Source organism: Cheilinus undulatus, linkage group 12, assembly GCF_018320785.1.
Source record: "Cheilinus undulatus linkage group 12, ASM1832078v1, whole genome shotgun sequence".
In the NCBI taxonomy this organism is placed as follows: Eukaryota; Metazoa; Chordata; class Actinopteri; order Labriformes; family Labridae; genus Cheilinus; species Cheilinus undulatus.
This window is the reverse complement of record NC_054876.1, coordinates 39,400,056-39,427,908: the sequence shown is the minus strand read 5'-3', so window position 1 is coordinate 39,427,908 and position 27,853 is coordinate 39,400,056. Positions and strand designations below refer to the sequence as shown.

The 27,853-nt window shown below is 39.9% G+C and overlaps 1 protein-coding gene across 2 annotated transcripts in view; it reads right to left on the bottom strand.

Annotated features, from left to right (window-relative positions):
* Window positions 1-225: 225 nt before the first annotated feature.
* The window catches only part of tmem132e (transmembrane protein 132E), an 803,754-nt gene continuing 776,126 nt past the window's right edge, over window positions 226-27,853 (bottom strand). For both annotated transcript variants that reach the window (XM_041801770.1, XM_041801769.1), the window contains exons 8-9: window positions 11,327-11,521; window positions 226-1,293 (exon numbers count right to left, since the gene is read on the bottom strand). In XM_041801770.1, coding sequence (XP_041657704.1) covers window positions 226-1,293; window positions 11,327-11,521 — 1,263 coding nt within the window. The remainder of the gene's footprint in view (window positions 1,294-11,326; window positions 11,522-27,853) is intronic.

Here is a 27,853-nt window from a genome sequence, read left to right as displayed (position 1 = left end):
TTGAGAACCTCTGGTCAAGTCTTTGGCTTCCTTTGCGTTCTCTTCTGTGTGAGCGTGTATGAGATTACAGCACTGTGCAAACTAAATGGAACACACTCTAACCGAAACAACAGTTGGCCTTTTAGTCTGTGAAAAGTTAGCTTTCACTTAGGTGAAAAAGAGAAAAATAGAAAGGAACATTTCTTTAGAAAGCTGAGAGCGTCGGTCCACGCTGCCCCTCTTATCTCAGGCTATTTCTTTTATTCTGCGCATGTAATCATGCAGTTCCTCAGGGTCTTGAAATCCCATATCCTGGCACACCCACTGAATGTCCTCCTCGTCTGCTATGGGGATGGAGTTATAGGGCAGCTCCTCTGTGGGGAGAGTGGTAAAGGTGGTAAACTTGACTCTTTTGCGCTTGGACGTCGGGGAGTTGGCCTCGTCGCCGTTCTCCTTCGTGGATCCCCCGGAGCTGCCGTCACCTCGTCCGTGTACCTGGCTTTGAACACTAGTCTGGGAGCTGCCACTGCTGTGATGGTCCCCATGGCAGCAAGTTTGTACGCCCTCCAGTGGGTTGCTGGGACTTTCTACCTGCTGTGGCGACAGATCACACTGGGCTCTTAGCGGCTGGCCGTTTCCCAGGAACACCCAGTGGTGGGAGTGGTCCATGTTGGCCTGACCCTCAGGTGGGATCCTCTTGTGGCGGTATTTCAGCACAAATACGATGCAATTGATGAGAAAGACTAGAATAGCCAGGCAGAAAACTCCCAGTAAAGCATACATGCCGATCTCAAGGTCGGTCATGTTGCGAGGTGAATGCACAAAGTCGTCCTCCTCTTCATCACTCTCCGTTGGCCTCTCTTGGTTGCTAATGGTGGGGAAATTGGTGTAATCAATGGGAACGCTGGCAGGTTGCTCGTTAGATGTCTCATAAATTCTTCCACTAATGTTCGGATCAATGATTGGACGCCTGGTGAAAGGAGTCAGCTCGATCTCGCCCTCCGTGGTCGCCTCTTCCTCTGAGTCTTCCTCAGGGCCAAAGCGGACCTTGACATAAACCGCAGCAGATGCAATGACACTTTTTCGTTTGGTCTTCTGACAGGCCTCACAGATGGTCATCTCTAAACGCACCATCTCGCCAGATCCCTCGCCTTCTGCCACCACCACAGGCCACCGTTGCTGAGGCTCCTGGGATATCGACACAACTTTGTCATCCAGTGTGGAGGCATTGAGGTTGTAGTCTTTGGGATCAAAGTAAGACAGAGTAGCGGCTGTGTTGTCACTGAAGAGCATCCAGATGGACAAACTGGCCTCCTGTTACAGAGAAGGAGACAAAGACAGATTCAGATGTGTTATTCCACCACAGCAAAAGCTGAGTTCACTTTCACTTACTTTTATTTTGTTTGCTGCAGGTGTTTTTAGTTTAGGTAGTTTAGTTTGGGTAGGTTTAAGATTTTATTCAACAAGTTCACATGATGTCTGTCCTTGGCTGGTAAGATATCTGAGGGATTACAACATTTCTTCGGTGAACTAAAAGATAGAAAACTGAAGACTTTTCCAGAACTTTAAAGCATAAAAATAAGCCTCTCTAGAGTATTCACTTGCCAATTGTTTGTTTCCTAACCACTGGACTGTGAAAAAAGTTGTCAGGTTTTTGAAAATTTCTAAAAATCTCTGCCAAAACCCTGACAGCAGACAAGGCGGATCCAAGAGGGAAAAAAATAAGTGCAACTTTTGTGCTAGGGTCAAACTTCACATGGACTTTCTGCACATTTAAAACAAGGGAAAAATAATTTTGTAACAAATTCTGGGGTTAAAAGTCAAAGATTTCACATGATCATTCACACTGGGAGGTTTGCCATCAGTGTGCTGCTCCTTTAATAAACTAGGGCACAAATATCAAAATCTGAACAGGTTTCTTGTCAAGCACGTTTATACCCATAAGATGATTTACTCGGCGCATTGGTGCAGAAACTACAATAAACACTGAAGTGTGAAGTTTTTTATGATTTTGGTTTAAATTGCACATTTAATGGGAGCATTTGTGGTTATTGATTCAAAACCTGGAAACCTTCATAGCACAAATTGCTATTTATATCATTAAGCTTAAATTGGTAATTTAACTTTGAAGTAAATTATGCAAAGACAGTATTTTCCTGTGGGCTAAATTTAACACCTTTGAAGACCCAGAACATGTTTAACTATAAAAGTAAATCACATTTATTTTTTGCAAGCAAAGCCAAAACTATACATACTGTGCCTTAGAGCATTAGTTCCCAAACTGGGGTCTGGGACCCCAGGTTGCGACAAAAATCTTGGGGGGGGGGGGGGGACAGACTTTGTCTGCTCTGAGGCTGACAAAATTAGGTTAGCAAATATTGACTAAAACCATAATAAAGCAGTTATAAAGTAGTTTATCTTTGTGGATTTTTGACGACAATGTGTCATTTTTTTCTTCTCTCTTGGGTCCTGGGTGGGCTTTGCTTTACCAAGGTACATGTAAGGGGGGCTCCAAGGAAAAATGGTTGGGAAACTCTAGAGTTTTCCCCTCTATTATGCTGCTTTGGTTTCTGATACCAACATGGTAATGTGACTCTGCTTTCACTTTACCACCCACACTTCAGTAGGAAGCCATTCACAAACATACACGGCTAGATTTACTGTAAAAGATGAGCAGCTTCAGCTGATTTCAGTGGTGCACTCTTGATTTAACAATTACTTTTAATAGAACTTAATAATAAAGTTTCATGTTTTATTTTTACGCTGCAAGGCACTTTGGTCAACCCAGGTTGTTTTAAGCATACTAAGCTGACTTGGGACTGACTGGCCCATGATGACCAAGTTTTTAGGGCTGATCGAAAGCCAGATGTTATCCAAAAAACTGATCTCGGGGTCTTGTTCACGAGTGAGGGTAGAATGGACCATGACCTTAGTGCAGAGTCAGCAGTTTTGCAGGCGCGTTACTGTACCGTTGTGGTGAAGAGAGAGCTGAGCTGAAAGGCAAAGCTTTGGATTTACCAGTTAATCTGTGTCCCATCCCTCAACATGGTCTTGAACTCTGGGTAATGAGCGAAAGAATGAGATCGCAGGTACAAGCAGTCAAAATGAGACTCCTGGGCTCAGCCTTAGAGATCAGGTGAGGACCTCGGACATCCAGAAGGATCTCAAAGTAGAGCCACTGCAAAGAAGCCAGTTGAGGTGGTTCAGGCCTCTGATCAGGATGCCTCCTCTGGAGGTCCTCTGGGCACGTGCAACTGGAAGGAGACCCCCAGGCAGACCAAAAACTCGCTGGGGGATTACATATCCCATCTGGTGGAGCACCTTGGAATCCTCCAGGAGAAACTGGAAAATGTTGTGGGGAAGAGGGACGTCTGGGCTGACTTGCTTTGCCTGCTGCCACCGTGACCCGATCCCAGATAAGAGGAAGAAGATGGATGGATGGATTTCCTATGTTTACAGTGACGTTATACCAACATATATAGGGTGTTAACACACAAAATTTGGATTTCACTTTACAGGGACTTTAAGCACATATTGTCTACTGGAAAATGTATCTACTACTTTGTAAAAGACAACATTACCTCAGATGGGATGTGCACAGTGTTGCATTTTTTTGTATGAATTCTAGAAATAAAAATTTACTGCACAATTCATTGCTGCGGCCATGCAAAAACCCTTATGCTTTCCTTCAGAAATGTCTGTAAATTTGAGTACATTACAGACTTTGTTTATCCCTTGCAAATGCACGCATCAATCATTTATTGCTTTAAGTTGATCATCCTTCTGGGTTGTTACTCAATACTGAATTATTAATGATAACCCATTTACTTTGTTTTCCCTGTTGCAGACTGGAGCATCCTAGCAGGTAGTTTTTCATTCCTAGGTTAACTAACAGTTAGCAGCAGTTACTTACTCAAAGGTTACATTGATTTCTGTCTTTTTATAGAGCTTAACAAAGGTAGAGCACAGGCTTACCTCCAGGCTTCAAGAGTTCATATCAGTGTCTACTTCCCTTCATTACCTATCACTTGCACTATTTGTAAGTTTGATAATTTCTCCAAGGGAACAACACGCTTTGAGAATATGAATGCAGCAAAAAAGAGTCAGAAAACCATGACTCTGCCTTGTTTGTGTCTCCCTAAAGAATAGCTCAACGGTTCAGATCCCATTCTTTCATGGCACTGACCGTCATTTGAAAATCTATTCCCAACTGAGCCTTTTGAAGTTCTGGACTTTCTCCAATCCTCCAAATCTCCGGAGCTTTTGTGAACATGTGCAGTACCCAGCGCTCAGTGCAAGCTTTAACATGCACACAGACGGGGTGCCTCTGATGTACACACCAGCAAAAACACTTTTAAGCACGAAAGGAGGACAGGGTGGCAGGAGTGACTGCGTTGTCCTGAAGGCTACAGCACAGCGTGGCTCTGCAGCTCAGACAGATAAAGTACATACAGCAGCAGCTTGTTCTTCCAGTGATCAGCTCCAGTCTATATCTCTGAGTTTTCAAGTGTGATTTTCTCATTTTGTATGTTTTATCACTTTCTATACTCCCTGAAGGAGAAAAAGTCGACATGCTGGTCACCTGATGACACTCTTCTGCTGGGGAATAAACTGCAGCACTGTGTTCCATGTAATCAAGGCTGCGTTTGACTGTTCTTTTCTTCACAGTGTGCTTTAACATCAGCAACCAACCATGCAAGAGCTGACAGAGGAAGAAAATGTCTCAGAAAACAGAGTCCAACAGTTTTAGGCTTCTTCCTCCTCTCTTTATTCTTTTTTTCTTGCAAAGGGCAGATGCACAGCAAGTCTCTTCAGGACATAAATCCCTTCGGTGCATTTCGGGGGAAAGAGTGCTATGTTGTGATGATATTCCACCAAGAGCCAAACCTCTATCATCTCAGCATGACAGAGAGAAGACAGCCTTTGATATGGATGATTTAAATAATACATTGACTACAGCATTTCTGTTTTCATGAGCTGACTCTGCGAGGAAAAAAGCTGATATAGGGGGAAAGAAGCAATAAGTGGGTGTTTTGACATTTGGCATATGGCTGTCTGCGCCAATCAAAAACAAAAAGTTGTGCATGCAGGGGGGAGTTTAAGTCTGGATTAGAAAAAAAGTTCTGAAGAAAACAGATGACTTGGACATCAAAGAGTTGATGGAACCAAGAGGGATTTCTGCACAGTCTACATATTTTCCATACGTTGAGCTAATCTACAGTGTGTGCTCCCTTTTTGTCCTCATGAACATTTTGAAACACTGATTTGAAACACAAATAAAGATACAAATACATGTTTTTTTCACACTAGTGTTTAAGGTGTGATATTCACGCTTATGTGATGTTAACATGGGTGGTTTTATCATTAGGCAAAGCTAAGTCGAATGGTAATGAACCACATGAGCACCAAAGTCCTTCAAGGCATAGGTAAGGGTGTGCATCATGTGAGGTAGGCCTATAGATTAAAAATGTCAGGAATTAACTGGAAATAAAGTGCCCAGAGTTCATAAAGTAGCAGTAATATTTTGTTTGATTGTCCAAAATATTTCCATGGAAGGACTCCTGGACCTGGATCACAATAGTAATCCTAAAATGGTGGCCCAAGAGCCAGGTCCAGTCTGCCAGTGCCGGTTATCTGGCCCCAACATTTACTTCTTTGTTTAATGGGGCACTCAGAAAACTACACATTGTTTCAGTCCTTGGCTAAATAACCTTGACACACTTTGGCCCTTATGATAAATTAAGAGGGGAACCATACTCTGCTCTGTTCAAGCCCCTCAAAAAGCCCCACTGTGTTTTCATATCAAGTATGGAAGTCGTTATTGTAAGGTAGCTCAGGTCAGGTATGGGGTCAACATTAGACCTGTACTGCTCTGGTTTCCTGATGGCCACCTTCAAGGCCTGCACCAGGCCCATGCCCCATCTCTGCAGTTGTTCCTAGTGTCTGGACCAGGACACTGATTCCTGGGCACCATATGCAGTCCCATTTTAAACACTTTTTCCTCTTTCTGCCTATCCTTTGACACTTTGAAACACATTTTTGTTGCCTGTAACCAATGTTTTGCCACTTTAAAAACTCCTTTCACCACTTTTCAGCCTGATATTGCCCCCTTTAACCAAATTCTCCCACTTTCATCCATTTTTGCCTTTTTTTGACCCACTTTCCCCCCCTCTTTTAATCAATTTTTGCCACTTGTTGCTCATTTTTGACTTTTTTGTCACAACACTATTATTTTCCCTTAAAGTTGTCTCTGTTTCTTCTCCTTTAATTCCTGCATCCTGATGTTTGTGCACATCATGGCCTAGCTATGCAGTAATACTTCACTTTCCAAATGGTTTAGTTCACTGTGCCCATCCGCATGTCAACTTTACAAAGAAAGGTAAATGTGTTTTAAGACAAAGGGGGTTTACATTCTGAGGAAAGCTATACACTGAAGCATAAATAAATAAATAAATAAATAAATAAATATATTTTTGTTGCTTTGATAAAAGTGGTTATTAGGTAAAAAAAAAAATAGAATATGGTTATCACAGCTAACTTTACAATGGATCATGATTTTGCTGACCTCCATGGGCTCCTATCTGGCTGGGCCCTGGAAATCTCTCCCCTTTATATCCTCTAATGGGAAGCCTTGGGACACACTTATATTTTCAGTCTGAATAATAGATGGTAATATTTATAGTGCTTTGTTGCTATGGTGAGCTTAAGTTTATTTTTGAGGAGTTGCCCATTAGCCCAGCCCAGTAGTGATGTGCACATTGTAACCTCATATACACCTGGTCTAGAGAGCAAGGCAGCTAAGTCCACCTGACGGGAAATGTCTTTTATTTCCTGCACCCAAATAATCATACAGCTCACTTATTTTAACATTACAGCATCACTAGAGTACATGCTGTTATGAATCAGGGTCATGTGGTGCTGTCCAAGGTGCTGATCTGCCTTTAAACTAATGGAAATACTTGTGACTGTGAAAAGTGCTATATAAATATATTTTACTTACTTTGTCCAATCACTAATTTATTTATTGACTCCTGTTGTTACGAAAAAAAAAAAAAAAAAATGTCTCACCCAGATTTCTCTGAGTTACACGTTACCTCTCTACCTGTTAAACTGTGTCTGAATATATCAGTCAAGTTTGTTTCTGTCCATCTCCAGCTGTGATTGCTCTAGGTAAAATGCAGAAGAACCTAATTTCTTCATTGCTTCATATTATTCTCACTCTCTATTTTCTCTTTTTATATAATGGGCAACTAAACCTAACCTAACCAAACTAACTGGCTTCAGTTTGGACAAATACTGTCATCTGTTCATCCTCATAAAGCTCTGCTGGCTAAGATGAGCAGCCTTATCTTCGATACACCCACTCTTTGATTTGTGTTTTATGGTTCTGGGGAATAAATGTGGCTGTAAACTGAAGAGAAACAGCTAAAATGAGAAAATACAGAAAATCTCTGCTGTAAAAATATATTTCTGAGACATTTGCTTGAACTGGAAATGTGATCACACTTCAGCTTCATTATTAAACTGCTCATTTAAGCATAAAAATAGGGTAAATCACAGCAACAGAATTTGGTTTATGATGAACCTTCAAACATCGAGGGGGCTTCTCAAGCAGAAAAGAGAGCGATGCAAAGAGTCCTTGATTGTCCAACTCCCTTCATCCATAGTTTATGTGTTTCATTCATTCCCAGAGTAATAGAGGACATTTAGAAAGTTTTCCTGTGAAACAGAATCAAATGGCTTGAAATAGCTGCAGCTCTCCTCTGAGAGCTTTGCCGGCGGAGGAATTGGCTGCCTTTTATGGCCCGGCCTTGGAGAGCACTTAGGACAATACATTACAATAATTAAATTTCAAGGTGGCCAAGAAGCGGAAAGCAAGAAAAATTGGAATTTAATGCTCGCTTCTCTTTCACCGATGCCTGATGGGGTTGTCGTTGCTTTTTTAGCTACTTGCAGACCAATGAGAGGGTGAAGCATAGAAAGGAACACTAATGCACACATGTGTGTCTCCTCAGGTAAAGCTGGACTGACAATTAAAGCGTTCAAACTGCTGTAGATATTATTACTTCTACAAGAGGAGACAAAAAGAGAAAAAAGCATTACTTCCCACTTTTTCATCCCCATACCGTCTTCTGCTTTCTGACTTCAGTAATGAGATACATAGTAGGAAATAAATACGGGCACTTCAGACGCATTTTCCCAGCTTTGGCTAATATGGAGTCTGTGGTAAAAACAGCATCAAGGATACTTTTTACTTCACTGCGGCTGCCTTTATCCGGTGTCCTTGCTAACAATGCAGTCTGGGGCTTTAAAGATTTGCTTGAGAACAACTTTACTATATAGAAATAAAACTAGTGCCTGTTTGTTGACACAGACAGAAGGGATTAATAAATTAACTTAATTTCACCACTCTGGGGACAGAAATAAGGGAATGCACTGAATGTATAAGGAGAAACGACATGCTGCAGTCAGTTAACGCTCACTTACACACAAGTTACTTCACTGGAATCCCAAAGCATCTGACCTTAAATATCATATTTTTTTATTTCAGTATGGATGCAGAACATGATTTAATAACAATATTGCATGTTGCCTTTTTGCAAGTCCCCAATTAGAGTGATATTTCTAAGGAAAACAGATGTAATCCCTCAATATTTGTGCTTTAAAGTGTCACTAACTTGTTATTTTCCTCAGGTACACCGCCGCTAACTCTACTGTCAACACACAAAGACTTCATAAATATGTAGCACTGTTTTTGGTGTTTATACGATTCTCTTGTGTGGTTTTAAAACTAAAATCTAGAATAAATATTGAAGGAAGCTTTGCACATGCTGAAGTTTGACATTTAGGTGAGGCATGGGGGTTTTTAAGGAAATGTTTCAAGGTTAGTATGTCGCAGACGTTGTTTTGATTTACAGAGTCCTTGGAAACTTCTCTAAGCACTAAACGTGTGACCTTTGAACTCCTGTGGAGCAGTTTTTATGCTGCTAAATATGACAGGGATATGAATATCGTATATTTGTCTGTTCCTGCCCCTGTTGTAGAACTCGAGTCCAGGACCCGCACTTGAGTCCTGATTTATAGGACTCGTGACTTGACTTGAAATCAAACACTGACTCGGACTCGAGCTTTAACTGCATCAGGACTCAAAGTTTTTGTACTGTAAATATATACATATATATAAAGACTGTTTTATTCTGTCATATTTTTGTTGTTTTTGTGTCTAATAACTGATCAGTGTTCATGCAGCGCCCGGCACGTATACGTTCACCTGTATGCACGTTCACGTGTGTCTAACCTGCTGTCTGTTAAAACAACCAGAGGAGAGAGAGCAGGACAAACGGGTGAACCTGGGTGTTTAAGGCAGCATGACAGAGAGGAGCTGATAGGTTGATAGGCAGCTTAAACCTGTAGCTCTTCTCTGTAGTCCAGTGGTAATCGTTACAAGAAATTAAACTAAAATGCAGTTGGCCTACTCGCTGAAACTCTCCATCAGCTGCCGCATAGCTAAGACTCATCATATTAGCTGCTGTTGTTGTAGTAATCCTCTTCAGTCCTAGACAGAGTGATAAAAACTCTCAAAACTTGTATTAAGTCCAGTTAGTTAAAAATATCAATCCAGTGTTGAAATCATGGAGACAATGTTAAATAGTGAGCTAAACAAAGATGTGTTTAATGACAGCTCAGACTTTGGACCTTTAAAGGGGGATGAAGTTAAAACCTTTTTGGGATGTGTTCAAATGTCACAGACAAAAAAATTAGAATTTTGTTTTTTTAGGGAGAAATCTGATTGAATGCAGTCCTTTAAAAGGACAAATATTTACTTAATTAGGGGTATAAGACAGATGTAAAACACGACTTCAGTTAAAGACATTTTGAGGTCTCAGTTTCTGCTCTAAATACAAAACTACTCCTGTTAATATAACTAATATTATTAATGAAGAGTGTGATCATTAAGGAGTATTAATTCATTTTTAATTTTGTTTTAATTTTCATCTGTTTATTTCAGATTATTACATGAAAGCTACTGAAAGTACAAAATGAGTGTTCATTTAGTTTTTCATAATTTGGCTGAATCATTTTTTTAAACAAACTATTGTGAGGGTGATCAGGACAAAAATGTGACTAAAACTAAGACTAAATCTAAAAACAGCTGCCAAAACAAACAAGGTCTCTAAGGCCACTCAGCCACTGTGTCATGAATTTTGTTTTGTTTGTGCACAATTGCTGTAAATCGCTCATCTAATCCTCTAAAAGTAAAATAAACTCATACATTAATACAGCACATCAATGAAGCCCACCTGGAAAGCTGGAGTAGCTTAAAAATGATTGATAATTTAAAATAATTTGGCTCTATGCTTTAGGAACTGGGGACTCTGCTTGAACATTGGTAATTGGACTTTGACTCAGGTGAAGGGAATCCGACTCAGACTTGAACATAGGGTACTTGAGACTCGACTTGGACTTGAGGTTTGGCGACTCGACTACAACACTGGTTCCTGCAACATGACTTCTACAAAATATCAAACATGTAAATGACAAACATGTTTGATATTTAGAATTTGAGTTCTGACCCTGTGAGAAGCAGTAAAAAACACACTGATGCCAAACACTTGAGGATTTTATTGGTTGCAGCCAGTTTTTATGAATTTGACTCACAATACTGATGTGCTCTGAGCTTACAAATGGATTGTCTTAAAGCTAAAATGCTCATTTGCTAGAACTCTGACAGTGCCAGGGTCAGTTTATTTAAAAACATTATTTTGACCTTAAATTTCGTGTTTTGACCTTTTGAAGGTGACTATTATTTTAGATTTTGAGACTTATCGTTTTGACCTTTTTTTAATCTCTCAAAACCATTTTCCATAATTTATCACTGGTGAAAATGAGGTTGACAGTTTATGGTTAAATATCAATCCTGTTAGGCTCTCAGATTAGACCTAAATCCAGAATCCGGCCCCTGCTGTGATTGAGTTTGACAATGCTGCCACAGGGGAATTTTATCGTAGTTCTGAAAAAACAGGCAACTGTTCGGTCCTTAGTAGTATGAAGGCAGACTGCAGAACTAAAGAAACGCTTTGCCATTAATTTTACTCTTAAAGTGACCGAAATTGGCAAACAAGTGCGTTCTGTTGATGATCTGAAAAATAAGTTCAAATAAAAGTTCTTCACAAAAAACTCAACAGACATGAAAAAAGTTAAGGTGTTATTTTCCTGATCTGCTTGGATTAAAGGAGATTTTGTCATGCAGCAGAGTTAATGTGTGTTTAAGTTAGTTCCACATTTGCATCACTTCTTCTCATATATATAATCTACTAAATGAGTCGAGTGCGTCAATATACTGTACCTGCTTGAGAGCTGTGAGTGTCTGGATGCCAGTTGCCTTGGCGACCATGGTGTGGCTGTTGCCGGGGCTCGGCTGCAGTGACAGGGTCAGACCTGACACAGCGTGAACTCTCATCTCAGTGATGGAAACCTTTTCATCTGTTACTGAGAATGCCGACTCTCCCAATACTGCATCCACTGCCAGCGGAGACTCCACCTGCAGAGAAAAGATACTCCTTTATTGTTTCTCCACACGACAGAGGGGCATCGTTTAAGAGCAGAATAGACAACAGCTTTATTGGTTTTCTCAAGCTCATAAAGCCCTGACAGGCCAATTTTGGATTAAAGTGCTTTGTGCTGTTGTGCGTCTTGGATCCATGTGTCAATGCGTCTTTGTCTATCATAGTGGAAGGATAAACTAAAAAAACACACTCGAGACAATATCCATCAGCAGCCAGACAAGGAGAAACAACGTGAAGAAGCCTCGGCGTGCTCTCAAAGTGACAGTTAGCAGAAACACTCGTGCCCATCTAAGTGTCACCACATGAAACACCAGCAGCATTTGAAGGCGCTCTTGTCTGTTTCGGGTAATGCCTCGGCGTCTGACGGGCCTCTGCACCCACTACTTTGAGCACTTTTAAAAGATCTTCATTTCACTTTGCAATCTCCACCAGAGGTCAGGAGGGACTTGAACAAAGTGAAGAGCCATCGAGCGAGGCAGTAGCCTTGTCCTCAGCGTTAGACGAGGAAATCTTTTCCACCTTCAAGTCAAGCATTTTCCAGCTCCAGCGGGCATCAAATAAAGCATGCCATGCTAGAGCGGTGAAGGGTTTGCTGCTCTGACAAGCTTCTCCAATCATCATCAGCTGAAACCTTGAAACAGCAAACCAACTGCATCACCACTGCACAAGTCCTGCTCCACAGGAAATCATTTTAAAAGCACTAAATCAGCTGGATCCTTTATTTCAAGTGATATGATGGTCATGGTGTCCAAAAAAAGTTCAAGGGTTGATACTGCATGATATATTCAAGGAAATGCAATGGACATTATAAAGATTTGTGCAATATTTTTTGACACATTTTACCCTTTAAATGTATTCCACCTCCTACAGTGGTACTCCACTTTTGTTGTAGTTGTTATTACTTATTTACATCTTACTTGTGCATTAATGAAAGATGTTGAAATATCAATGTATTTTTTAGTTGTATGTAAATTGAATCGTCTCACTGTGGCTTTGAAATTGCATAGTTCAACTTTAAATATTTTATTGTATGAAAAAATGACATACGTAAGTACAGTCAGGATGGTCTTTCTTTGGAGAAAAGGCCTAAGGGGGGTTCATTTAGCTTTGCAACTCTGGTAGGGTTAAATAAAAAAACATTTTAGCAACTCAAATGAACCCCAGCTTAAAAAAGTCAACCCCAGTATAAGATCAGATACGTTGTTGTTGGGGATATCTGACATTTACAGGGCAGAGTATCACATATTTAGGGGCTGCAGTGTGGACAGCGAGCATTCACTGCTGTGCACTGCAAAGCCATATGTGTTGCTTGCAGGCTGATAGGACATTTATAGGTAATTTTATGAGTAAAAACTCAATAAAATTTCAATTTTATGCAGATGATACCCTTCCAAATGTATCAGTAAAGGGTAGATGTATCAAACTAAGGCTTCAGTCGACATCTTTTCAGTCCTGCTTGATTTTTTATTTTTCTTTATTTCTGCAGAAAAATAATAGTTGCCCTAGTAGTCTCTAAAGACTCCTCCAGTGGTCCAAAAAATGCAAAATGCGGCACCATGTGTATCAACTAGAAGTTATAAAAAGGATCCCATTACTCCCATTATAGTACCTCTATATACTGGCTCCTTATAAGATTCGTCTTCTCACTTCCAAAACTCTTAATGGTCAGACAAAAAGTCATCTTAAAGAGCACATAGTGCTATATTACCACAGAATGCAGGCCCTACCTGCAGGCTCTACCTCCCACACTACTTTTAGAAAGTAGTATGGGGCCTTCAGTATCAGCCCCCTCTCCTTTGGAATTATCTACCAGTCAGGTTAAAGGAGGCAGACATTTTACACTTTAAGAAGGCTTAAAATGTTTCCTTGTGATAAAGCTTCTAGTTTGGGCTGACCAGGCCTTGACCAGCCCCTTGTTATAGGTTTAGACTAACAAGAGACCAGGCACACTGACCTCCTGTCCCTCTCTCTTAGCTTTGCCTCGCCTCTATGTCCTTAGTCTGGCTGGCTTATATTAACTGCAGCCTTGTCCTCATGCCACTGATGTTGGTAATACACTAACTGATTAGTACCTAATACAAATAAACTTTCAAAGCCTAGCAGGTCCTCAACTTTTATTTATCTGTCCTGCAAAGTGCGGCCTAAAGCAAATTCCCCCTTGGAGATGATAAAGCATATCTGATTTCTGCTTAGAACAAGAAAGGAATAGAAACAATATGTTGCGTAAAATGGCTTGTTTTCTTCCCCCCTGCAACCTTTATTATCCCTCTTTTAAAATGTTATCTGGAGCCTTCTGTGTCTGCTTCTCCCCTTTTCTCATTTCTGCCTCATTTCTTGTGCAATATTTCTTTTCCTGCCTTTAGCTCAGCCACATAATTTGCTGCAATAATCTGTCATGTAATGTGGTGCAATGTGATTTGTCATGTAAAGGCTTGAGCCAAATCATCTGCGGAAACATGAATCTGCAAGTGTCTGCTTTTATTAATACGGCCGTGATTCATTACTATATCTGATGCACTCAGTATCATGAACCTCCTTAATGAAAATGCATGCATGCACACACACACTCGACACATAAGAGTTAAAAAAAACACCCTTTAATAAAACACTCATGCACATACACACTGTACACATGAGCAGAGCAGCAAGCTGTCACTCTGGTTTTATTACAGGCCCACCAGCCTCTCTACATGACAGAGACATTTACTATTTTTGTGTTATTTTTTATGGATAGGCTGTACACTTCTGGATACACATGTCAGCAAGGAGAAAACACATTAATCTGCAGTTCAAATAATTAGGAGCCAGCATTTCTTTGATTTTGCCACTTGGTTTAAATCCTTGATCTTGTCACCAGGCAAGGCAGGCAACTGCTTGTGGCTCCACAGCATTAAGAGACCCCCAGTGGGCTGGTTACTGGTGCTATTTTGCAATGCAATTTTCAGCTACGTGTTCTTCTGCCTTATCTCCTGATCAGCTGTTTGGGTCTGCAGGCTTCGACACTGTTATAGAGGATATGGAGGTTGAGCCACAGCCAGCATGAGGAAACGTCTCTGCACACTGATTCAAATGTGTTTTATTTGTATTCACTGCAAAAAAAAAAAAATGTAGAAAGGGGCAAATGTGATCATACTGTGAAGGGAAAAAAAGAGTCACGTCATACTGTAAAGCACTGTGCCAAGTTGAACAACTTTTAATTAATTTAGTCTCTGTGATGTGGCTGTATACTAGCAACCGAACAGCAACCAAATCCTATTTAAGAGAAAGCTCCCCCCAATCTTTTTTATTTCATGTATTTATAAAATATATTTGAAAAGCGAAATTAGCGCCAAATGAAGAGCTGTTTGGGAGCCAAAAGAGCAGCTCTTATTTCCAAACTGAGCCATATTGTCCAGATCTGTTAGAAGAGATGTATCCCATCACAACAAGCAAAGCTGGTCAGATATCGACTGTGGAAACACAAGCAGGGTCAGGGTTTACTGAGTGTTGCCTCACACGGCTCCTCCAGGTTTTTTAATCCATATTTGCTTGCATTTCTCCATGAGATTCTCAAACTATTTGCCCGAATATGTCGCTACATTTAAGACCCAAAAGAAGCTCAAGATTGGATGTTTTCCCTTCTCATATTTTGAACAGTTGGTGCAGCCATAATACTTTGGCATTTTGATAGTGCTTCTCTGTGTAGAAAATAAGGATGTGCACAGCTGTCCAATTAAATGATTGAACTTGGAAATGTAAATAAGCACAATATTTATCTGTAAAGATTAACAAAGGCTTACAGAGCTAGCTGCTAATTTTAGCCACCCTCTACACCGCACATAAGGCTCATACCCGCTGACACAATGACCCTGTGATCTGACTGTTCTCTGAACTTTTTTTCCTCTCTAGACTAGCTGGTTTAAATGCGTGTTTAGCTAAAATATGCCTGGGAACAAATTTAGTAGAAAACACTTCCTGCTCCCATCTGGAGTTCTTTGATGTGATGGGACCTTATTTGCAAATAACCTATGGGAAGCAGCTGAATCGGGCTGATCCTTGAAAGACTCAGTACTGCTAGTCTAAACTTAACTATGTGGGAGAAGCACTTTAATAACATTAATTTTTCAAGTTTTTATTTTAATTGTATTCTGGATACGCAAGGTTATTAAAGCTCATTTATATATATATATATAGTATCAGTGAAATTTAAAATAAAAGCTGTGTTTTAGTTGGTATCATTATTCTTAATATAATTAATGTGAATGCTAGTCAGAGGGGCCCCTTTTGGACTTTTGCCCAGGGCCTCAACAGACTCAAGAATCACCACTGGAATGGATTAACACTTACTACATAAGCACACTCACTGCAGTAGAGGAGGATCCTTTACACCAGTGGTTCTCAACCGTCCAGGCAAAGGACCCTCCATCACTTCTGTAATGTGAACTCCAACCCAAATATCTGAAATATAATGAAAACGTTGCAGTTTGGACCTTGGATGGAACAAAATAAATGACTGAATAATGGAACCAGTCAACGCTTGAGGACAGGGGTCATCAACTACATTTGCACGTGGGCCAGCTATTACCTAGACGGGCACTTTGGGGGCCAAACTTTTAAATAAACCAAAGGATTTTCTATAATAGACTTAGTGATTGATTGATTTTTTTTCTCTACAATGTATGCAATTTTTAGGCTCCAACAGTGAGATCAGTCGCAATACCGCAACCAGCCACAGGGAGGTAACTGAGATATTTTAGCTTAATATTTCTGTGGCTGTCATGCTGTCCATCACTTAGTTTGATGCTAATATGCACCAAAACACCTTAAAATAAAAGTTTCAATTGATAACAGCAGTTTTTTTTAAATCAAGAATGGACTGATAAATTTGTGTTTAACATGCGTTTTATTTGTTAATAATGTGTGGCAGGAGGATTTCTGAAAAATGGATATAACATAGTCATTCTTGGTTAAATTTTTTTCAATCTCAATTATTTTGGGAGTCATTTTAAAACTGTAGGGGGTTTCTGAAAAAAAAAAAACATGATGCCAGAATTACCAAAATACATTTTTTCCTTTGCATGTTTTGAATTTGATCATGTTCTGGGGGCCGGATTAGAAGATATGGGGGCCTGATGTGGCCCCCGGGCCGTCAGTTGATGATCACTGCTTTAGGAGGACGTGTGTGCAAACATTTCATGTCAGTCTGTTTTACTTTAATAATGCACATTTTGGTGGATTTTTTCAAAGGTCTCAAGAAAATTTTAATATTACCACAGGAAAACCAACTTTCTTTGAGGTATTTCCAACCGAGAAAATGGGATACTTTAGTCAAAATCTCAAGAAAGCGACCAGAATTAAATCTTTGCAAAGCAGAGCAAAAGAAAGTATATGAGCACATCAGCCGAGGACTTCTGTGTAATCTAATCAGTTTGTGACCCACTGCAAACAGCCCCACTGCTTCAAACTGTGTGCCCACAAATGTGGAATGAGTTTCCTTTGGCTCACTTTGGTAATTTTCTGTTGCTTATAATGAACACTTATGTGATCATCAACTTCAATTACATTTCCACTTTTCATTTTGATTGTTACATCATCATGCATTGAACTCACCACATTTGCTTCATGATTGTTGTCAAACTTTTCACTGAACAGCCATAAGAGTGCAATAACGCCGTCGCTAATGTCCTTTTTCTCTGCCGACAGAGGTTAATGGTGGGAAACAATTAAGTGCTGCTGTCTGCAGTGAAGCGCTGCTCAGACGCTGTGTGTGAATATGTCTCCCTTACAGCACCTCGACCTGCCTGCCCTTCATACTTAGCTTAATAAATCTCTGCACACCGCTCAGTGAGGGCCACATTCCTATCCATGTGCAGCACTATTATCAGACTACAGTGTTATAAAGTTATAAAAGTATTGTTAAAAAGTTTTATGCAGAAACGTCTTCCATACTGGTAAATGCTAAAGGGCTAAAATTTGAAAACTTCCAGTCAACATCAAATTTTTTAGTCAGGTTCCACCTCCGTATGCATATTGTTTGTGTGTGATGGATTAATGTGCCAGAAAGGAGAGTTATGGTCTAGTGGGCAACCGCACAAACACATGGAGATGTAGACCCACACACAGACACTAACACCAAAACAAGTGTGCATACAAAAACCCTAAGGCATGATAGTAAATGGTTGCATAAATAAACTCATAAAGTTTTCATGAGGACAGCTGAGTTGCATGATGGATAACTCTCACAACAGGAGCTTTTTCTGCAACAACAAAAACTTTTCTATTAGCTTGATTGTGAAGCTTTTTATTTCTATGGATAGATTCAGTCCATGAGAGGAGTTAAGACTATAAAAAGAAGTCTGTTTGTGTGTAAAAACATGTTGAAACATAAATTTCACCGAGGTCACAGAGAGTACCACTTCACCAATGAAAAACTGTTTGCTTACAATCGATTTTCTGCTATTCCACGTTCCATTCGGCGTTTGCTGGTATTTTCACAGGCCAATTAAAGTGACTAAAAAGAAAATCTAATGCGATTAAAATCAATATTTGCAGCTTTGTACAAATGTCAAAATGCAATTCAAAAACACAGCACATTGTACATTGATTGTCTAAACTAAAGAATGTAATCACAGAGAATAATCCTCTTCAGGGGTCATGATCCACGCTGCAACATATCATGTTGTGAAAGCACTTTGCAGGCTGTCACGTTCCCAATTTCAGGGTTATTTAACAAAAATCACTTTGCCACTACAGATCAGGTGTTGCAGCACACATTTGGTGTTAAACCTCCTGCTGTCTCTGCTGTTTTTACTGCTAGGGTTGGTAAACACAGGCCCGGAAAAATCACAGAAAAGCATGTTACAGTCAGCTATAGAGGATGCACTCCACATCTACCTGAGCACAGTCTTTTTAATTCTCAAGATAAAGCTGCAATAATTTTTCAACTGAAATGTCTAGACTAATTTAAAAAACAAACCCTACTGTTTTATTATATACAACATCAGTTCCAACAAAGTTGGGGCGCTTTGTAAAATGTTAATAGAAATGCAATGCAATGACATGCAAATCTCATAAACAACATTAGACAACATATCAGCGTTGAAACTGAGACGTTTTACTTTTTCATTAAAAATATGAGCTCATGTTGAATCTGATGGCAGCAGAACATCCCAAAAAAAGTAAGGACAAGGCAACAAGAGGCTGGAAAGGTAAATGGAACAAATGAAAAACAGCTTGAGATGCATTTTGCAACTAATTAGCTCAATTGACTAAAGGCCAAAACATGACTGGGGACAACTGGAGCATTTTAGAGAGGCAGAGTTTCTAAGAAGTAAAGATGGACAGAGATTCATCTATGCAAAAAAGAGATATAGAGTTATTATTGGAGCTTTACTGAAAAATTGAGCATATTGCGTTATGGTGTTAAGTGCGGCATGTAAGCTTTCTGCAACCATCCTCCACCCCAGCTCCTCCTTTATTCTGCATCTGACTTAATCACTGTCACTCTGTTGTCATCAGTGCCTGCTCTGTCTGGGCTTATTGCTGCTTCTCTGCCTCAAGCTTTCCTATAGGCACAGGCAGCGTTCCTGCTTTCACCAACCTGCTTTCCATGCAGGCTTGTGGAAGGGCAGGGGATCCCAGAACAGCCCCACTGCAAAAACTAAATAACAGGAATATGAGCAGATCAATAATTGCTAATGAGGAAAAAAAAATACTTAAAACTGCAAAAAGAGATATGTAGTTATTATTATAGCCTTTTGCAACCATCCTCCACCCCAGCTCCTCCTTTGTTCTGTTTCTGACTTAATCATTGTCACTCTGCTGTCACTGATGCCTGCTCTGCTCTGAGTTTGCTGCTTCTCTCTGCTTCAGGCTTTCCTTGTAGGCACAGGAAAGGCAGTAACATCACTGTTACTGCTTGATTCTTTCTGAATAGGCTCACATAAGGGAAGGGGAATGACAGAACAGCCACACTGCCGAATATATAAATTGTCCTTATTGTAATTTCCACTCACAACTGCAAAAAAAAAAAAAAAAAAAAAAAAAAAGCTGGACTCTGAAAGCTACTATTACAAATTCAGATGGAGTCAGGATCTATTCCTCTATATTCTGTGCAACTTTGAGGGGTGAATATTTCTCTGAGCATAACTCTACTTAGAGAGCGATAATGTGATTTATGTAGAAGTGTCAGTCTCACAGCTTCAGCCAAGGTGCTATGACTATTATGAATGCATCACACTGTTTAAAAAGACAGATCTCCTCCATCTAACACATTTGCAAAGAAAAAAGTAAGCTTGCATGGGCTTGGCTAGACAAGTTTTTTTAGCAGCAGCTAGGCTTGCTGAAGATTTACAATGATGAACTGTTTTTCACCCGTACACTTCTCTGGTTGAAGCTGTCATCTTGCTACAGTGATATTGATGGTGTTTCAGGACAGGGTCAGCCAACAGCAAAGCTGGGTGAGTTCTAACTCACAACTCTCAGCAGGAAGAGGTCGGGGAAGACAAACATTTTTCACAGGTCAGATTAGTCTTGGGGTCTGTTCAAAAAGTCCCAAACAATACTTCCTAAGTCCTTTTCTATCCACGGTTCCTTAACTCCGGCGAAAAATATCACAAGGTCAAAGAAAGGTGGGAGTAAGAGGAAAGGAGAGCCACAGTGATAAGGGACTCTGCTCTTACCCTAGGCAGATGTTAAAGATGTGACAAGGGTTTAGTGTGTAAAAACTACAATTTACCACTGATGGACTACAAAGTATGCATCTGTCACTCAGTGCATTCTACATGATGTTTATTGCAGGGAATGAAGCATTAAAATCTCAGTGATAACCATGAGTCACTAAGGTTTTTATCCCATTTACACAGGACAAGGCAGCTTTTAGTTACTGTGACTGTGAACATCTAGAACAGGGAGGTTTATTATTGCTGTATCATCTATCTAACCATTCTTTCTTCTCTTTTACTTTGGTTTCTGTTAATTATTTGGCCCCTTATCTCCAGTGAAGGACAATCTTAATGCTTCAGCACACCAAGACATTTTGGACAATGCTATCCTTCCAACTTTGTGGCAACTTTGTGGTTTAGAGAATGCCCTTCATTTCCAACATGGCTGTGGCCCAGTGCACAAAGCAAGGACCATAAAGACATGATTTGATGTGAGAGCTTGACTAGCCTGCACAGAGAACTGACTTCAACCCCACGGAGCATGTTTGGGATGATCTGGAATGAAGATTGCAAGCCAGGCCTTCTCATCCAACATCAGTGCCTGACCTCATAAATGCTTTGCAAAATGAATGGGCGTAAATTCCCACAGAAAGCCTCCAAAATCTTGTGGAAAGTCTTCCAAGAAGTGTGAAATGTGAAGAAGTTAGAGTTGCAAAAGGGCCATTAAATCAACAGCCCCTGTTGATTTAATGGTCAGGCAGCCAAATAATTTTGCCTATAGTGTGTGGTTTAAATAGCCGCCTTTCTCTTTCTTGTGTTCTAAGTACATCTGCTTGATGGTTTCCATCATCCTGCAGGCTGCAGAGCATATCCACCTTTATGTACAAGTGAAATAACCCAATCGTCTGATCAAAAAATGATCACCAGTCCATTTGTCACACTAAGGTTTTGTAGCACAGGAAATGTGAACGTCCTGTGGGTATTCACCTTGAATTTAAGTGCCATCTTCCTCTACTATGCATGGTCTGTCATGCAGGTTTCCTTTCTTCACTTGTTTTATGTGCAAATTATCAATATTCAGATATTTCTGAGAGTGAGTAAAGCTTCCTGACTGATCCTGGAGCTTGGATTTAGTCAAAAATAATGATTCTGCTGAAAGTAATTCCATTGCAGGTTGATGATTAACTGGTGACTTAACTAAAGTAATGCATTTTCAGTTCTGTGGCTGCTTGAATCAGACAGTTGAAAAGGTCTGAATAATTGACATGAATTAGCTGCAGACACTTCAGTTCAGAACACAGCAGCAGCTTTATTCAAAGAGCATTACAACACTGGTACAAGTTCTGTTTTTGAGAATAATTTTATAAAATCAAATGTGACCACTGATGATCATTTATTCTATTTGCACTGACGCACTCCTCTGTGGCTTAAATCACACTCGTGTAGAGAATAGCTGGCACTTGCAGGCATTTGTGACATAAAAAATGAAACCCAGGCGAAAGATTTTCTCTCCAACTGTTATCAATTTGGGATGTTTGTGATGGGTTCCAGGGCGTATTTGCTGATGAAGTGCTGCAATTTAGTCTTTTTTTTGTCATTTTCACTCAGATTGCCTCATTTTCTTTCAGCACAGTTACTGATTTCATAGATTGCCCGCTATCTCTGAGGAAAACCCCCCACAGTATGTTCTGGGATGCTGTTTCCAATCCGCGTAGGCTGAGGGAGTGCTAGTACATTTGATGCAAAGTCGGAAATTATGACTCTAAATCAAGCATACAGGATTCATGTTGCATTCTGTTGCATTGGTGGTTGGGTGGGCTTTAATTACAACCTTGTGCTACCATCAACACAGGTACAATTGGCAAAGAACACAAACACCAATTAAAAAAGGTATCATCAAAGCTGACGTTGCTCATAATGGTGGCAGTGATTAGCTACATGCTAAAATTACATTGTAACGTTTGCTGCAAAGGAATATTATGCATGATGTTTCCTGCATGATGTAAATGATTATACATAGGATGTTTGAAGGGCAGGGGAGAAAATCCTAAAAAAGGCTACTGATGTACAAGGTGGGGCAACAGCACCTGAAAAGTTGTCTTACAGTTACAGTGAAATGTTTAAGATTAAACATTTTTTTATTATGACTATACCCCAACATTTCTGTAATGAACCTACAATGCATTATGGACTATCTGATTATTTATTAAAGAATACACAAAGGACAATGTCAGTGCAATTGACTTTATCAGAAAGCAGCTTATGGTCCTTTATTTCATTTTCTCTATTACTGGACTACTGGACTATAAAATTTTGTCCTCTTACAGGGCAAACCAGGGCATTTCAAGAACTTCAATTTCAAGAATTTTATTAGTTCCCAATAGGGAAAGTCATTGGGAGCATAAGACACATAATTGCCCTTTTTTTCATCTGTTTGGAAGGCAACCGAGTGGGGCTTTTGCCAAATTTATTCAACTTAAAGGAAAACCTAATGGGCAGTTTTCAAATAATGGCCCAGTAAGGGCAACCTAGAGGGAATTTTATCACATTCTGGCCACATAAAAGGCAACCTACAGGGCACTTTGTCAATTCTTGGCCTTTTAGAGTGCAACCTAGAGGGCAGTTGTCACATTTCATCTGCTTAAAAGTCAACCTGGATGGAACTTTGTCAGATTTTTGCCACTTTGAGGTCTACCTGGAGGGCCTATTGACAATGTTTTGGCCACATAAAGGGAAAGCTAGGGGGCACTTAGTCAAACTATGTCCTCTTAAAGGGCAACCTTGGGAGAAACTGTCAAATTCAACCCATTCAAATTCCAATCTGGAGGGAACTCTGACAAATGTTGTCCAGGTAGACGGCAACCTAGAGAAAACATTGTCATTATTTGGCCACTTAAAGGACAACCTAAAGGACACTTTGTTAAATTTTGGCCTTTTGGATTGCAACCTGGAGGGCAGCTGTCAAATTTCATCCACTTATTAAAAAACAAACAAACAAACAAAAAAAATTTGTCCACTTAAGGGCAACCTAAATGGAACTTTGTCAAACACTGTCCACTGAGAGGGTACCTTTGTCAAATTATGGTCACTTAAAGGACAGCCTTGAGGGAACATTTTAAAACTACACATCATTTTGTTAAATCTGTCCACTTAGAGGGGGAACCTAAGGGGGATTTGGTGGTGACTGACCAAACTTAGTTCCCTAACCTCTCCAGTTACCTTGTATTAGTGTTTTTATGTAGCCATTGAACATCATTTGGCCATTTTTCTAAATAATAACTGTATGAAATTCAATAAAACTGCAGGAACATCTACATTTCTTATTATTTCCATAGAGTTTTATGTGCCCGATGTTGGAGTCCAGTGTGTAGCTGCAAGAAATTATCTTTCAGTGAATGAAAGCAAATGATACAGAACTGATAAGAAACACTAACAGGTACGGCAGTATTCATATACATGCACACATTAACACTATGAAGGCAAAAACTGTGGCAATATAGCACCTGTAAATTTGTCAATACCAAGAAGTGTGGCCGTGACTGATGCACATAAGAAACCCTTACTCACCATTAATGTCTACTTATCAACAAAGTGAGAAGGTCAATTTAACCATGGCACAGCTTTTATTGACTATATCCTCCCATCCTCTATTGTGGGTGGGTCAGGATGAAGCCAGTACTGTGTTTTGGTTTCTTGCCAGAAGATATCAGAATGCCAAACAAATACACATTTAAGTAAGGAATCCGTAGTAAAATTAGTTTCTCTGTTAAAGTTGTGCTAATTTGGATAGCATATCAAGGCATTTTCCATTATGTTTTAGCTTCAAGCTAACAAACTAAGATAGCCCAACTGTGAGACAGACTTTTACAAAGTTACTCTGTTCTACTCAAGTGAAGCTGAATTGAAATGACTGTTCTTTTACGTTTGAACAATATCCTGGGTATTTTTAAAAAAACCGTACTGGACTGCAGCGAAGCTGCAGACAGACAAAAATGTTCTTGTGCTCCATCCTTTTAACTTGGAAATTGCTTTCTTTCCTTCCTATAGTAGGTGATTAACATATGAAGAGACAGCACCTTATGCCTGGAAATAGACAGCTATTTTGGCTAACTATAACAATGTGGAACAAATATAGATCCGTAGCTACAGCCAGTAATGAATGATGAATGTGTCCCATGTCTATCTGCGAGCAAAGGTCAGCTGTATTCGTGTAGCTCCTTCCAGCTCAGCTCCCAGCTGAATTTGTCATCGGTGCTGCAGGCAGGGGAGGTGAAGCGAAGCACGAAAGTAGTTATACTTTACATGTTCTTCAACTAAAGGAGCGCCTCCATCAGTCACCGCTGCTGTGTGTGGCGTCCTGTCGGTGGCCTTCACGGGAAGTAGCAAACTATTTCACTGATGTTTAATGCAAACAGACGATCAATGAGGAGTCCAGGCAGCAGAGAGACGCACTGACCAGCATCTGAGCACTCACTTGTGCAGGTGCTTATTACCTGCATCACGCTACATTATCCTCCCCCCGCTACACTCTGTGCTTCGTGTCTCTAACCTTGCATTCGATAAATCATGCGTTTTGTGTGCATTGCTATAGGAGATCAGGGGGAGATTCTTTCGTGCAGGCTGCAGATTTCATGGGTGTTATACTTTCTCTCTCTCTCCAGCAAAAACACACTTTTCAGAGTCACCTTTCAGGGAACAATGAAACACCAGCAGAAAATCTAAGAATGGACAATAATCTAAGCAGACTTTCAAAGGAACTATTCATATCTTTTTCTCGCACTGATCAGTATTAACACTAACAAGAGAGCTAATGTTAATGCATGAATGAGAGGCCAATTTGAACTCTCAGTTTTGAACTTCAAGTAATATAAAAAGCCAGATCAAAGTTTTTGATCTCATGCAAAAATACATCTAAATCGCACTGCTTAATGCAGCCAGAGGATGTCATTGTAACTAATTGAGGCACTGTGGATCCTCACAGTACGCCTACAAATAATATCTAATGTCTGATTTGGAGACTGGTGGGAAATCTTATCAAACGGAATCTGACATTACATGAACCCGGCATCCTGACAGCGCTTCACATTTTCTGAGATTCAAACACTTTTTTTTTTTCCAGTCTCTCGGGACCACTGAAATGTGAAGAGTAGTGGTTTTATCTTTGTTTTTAAGAAGAAACAACAAAAAATCATGCAGCTGGAAACTCTCAAGGTGTGGAAACAGGAAAAGAGGAAAAGATAGAAAAGAATTTTTCATTGCTTGTTGTAAGGTCGGATGAGTTCTTTGGGCATTCTGTGAGAAATGATATTTTTCCTTGTTGAAAAACAATTTAAGGTAGAGTGAACAGCCTCTGGAAAGTTGCTGTTATAATGGTATAAATGATACTTATACTGTTTAAAACATGGACCTAGTCCCAGTGATGTCACTGATTAGTTTCTAAAAATGCATTTCAACGCGATATTGGAAAGTAGAGATGCTTCAGTACAATGTCTTTCCTCCTGGATACCAGTTCCAACACCTGAGCACTGGGTATTGGCATTTCCCAAAAAGGACAAGGGAATTAATAAACTAAATTGTTAACCAGAGGCGTCATTGAAATTACTGTGATCACATGGAGGCAAATTCAATCTCCTCAAATTTCAATACAAAGCATCACACTTCTTTTTCATCTACATTTAGAATAAAAAACACTAGCTGCTAAACTATTTACAAGGGGAACCTTAAATTTGCAAGGTTTTAACTTTTGAGGAATGCAGTGGGGACAGTAAGCCTCCAGTGCTGCAGGATGTGGGGTGATATCTGATAACTGCATGCAGCTAGGATCCAGTGTTATATGCATTCAAATGTAAGACCCAAGAACGAACCAGTCTGTTGATATTCTAGAAGATTTTATTCATAGCTCAGTTTTACAAAATCTGTTCATAGACTGCTGGTTTTTGTATGAACTCCTACTATCTCATACTAACTTGCATGCATATGCATGTTAAAGACAGTATCAGTTAAGAATGTCAGAAAACCTTGAACAATTTTCAGTACAATTCAGAAAAAGCTTCAGCAAACTGAACTGTGAACAGTTTTTATGGACTCTAGTGACAGATCAATTAAGTCTGGTTACATTTTGACAACTACAAGCTCTAGCCTTCAACTTGTAGAGATGACAGGCATTTTTCATTATCCTTCCCATCAGTGTAACTAACAGTGACGAGCACAGAGATGTCTCCACGTCTCTCGATGCTTGTTCGCTCTAAACACAAAGTGCCTCCATTCCAAAAGGGTGAACTGATGAAATACAAATGTAATCCCCCTCCAAATGTTGTAAAATATGAAAACATGACCCTTACTTTCAACTTTTACCATCATGTAGACTTTCAGGCAATTACACAGTGAGCAACACAACACAGTAAGTGGGTGCAACAGCAGCAGAAAAAATAAAACACCACATCCTCTCCTGCAGGATGAGATTTCCCTCAACAGCTGCAGAACTTTAAAACAATCTGCATCATGTGCCATGGATAAAACGGATATCTACTGAAAATCTATTCTGAAAGACAGGTATCATGAGGGCTTAATTTATGTCAGATCCTGGAACGGGATTTGGCACCTCCTCGATTGGTACTGGCCCCTAAACCTTTGTTTCCACTAGGTGGTCCAGTTTGATTGAGTATGGTTTGGTATGGTTCAGTATGGTAAACCCCTAAGTCAGTGTTACTCAATCCTGCTCAACCAAAGAGCCAAAGTGTTGAAAAATACCTTCGCTACAGCCACAAACTAAGCGGTGAAAAGTGGCAAAAACGGCTTGAAGTAGCAATAAAAATACGTTAAACGTGGCAAAAATGGTCCAAAAGTGGCAAAAACGCGGCAAAAAAAATGAGAGAAAAGGGACTAAAATGTGCAAAAAGCAGTCAAGAGTGGCAAAATAGGGCAAAGAAATAGGAAACAAGTGGTATTTAATGGCAAAAGGTAGCTTAAATGGGCCACAAATGGTAAAAATATTCAAAAATGGTGCAAAAGTGGCTAAAAGAAGTTGCAAAAATGGGCAAAAAAGAGGAAACAAGTTGTGTTTTATGGCAAGAGGTAGCTTAAATAGGCGAAAGAGGGGAAAAATGGTGAAAAGGGGCAAAAAGGTACAATGGGGCAAAAACGTGGCAAAAATTTAGAGAAAAGTGACTAAAATGGGCAAAAAAAAAGTCAAGAGTGGCAAAATAGGGAAAAAAAAAATTGGGAAACAAGTGGTATTTACAGGCAAAAGGCAGCCTAAATGGGCAAAAAGTGGTAAAACAATGGTGAAAAGTGGCAAAAATGGGCAAAAAAGTAGGGAAAAAAGTGGTATTTCATGGCAAAGGTAGTTTAATTGAGTGAAATGTGGCAAAAATGGTAAAAAAGGGCAAAAATGGGTAAAATTTGGACAACTATGTTTGACAATTTTTAATATTTCAAATCAAGACATAAAAGAGCCACAAATAATATATACAAATAATCACAAGAGAGCCACATGTTGCTCCAGAGCCACACGTTGAGTATCACTGCCCTAAAGAGTTTGCATTTCCAAAGAAACCCGTTACCTTCACTTGGTGGGCGGCATTGTAAGCCGCATGGCTAGGCCACCAGCTGGAACAGTTTCTCGTGCCTCAGTGAGCCTGTCTACTGCACCTCCTTATGACAAAT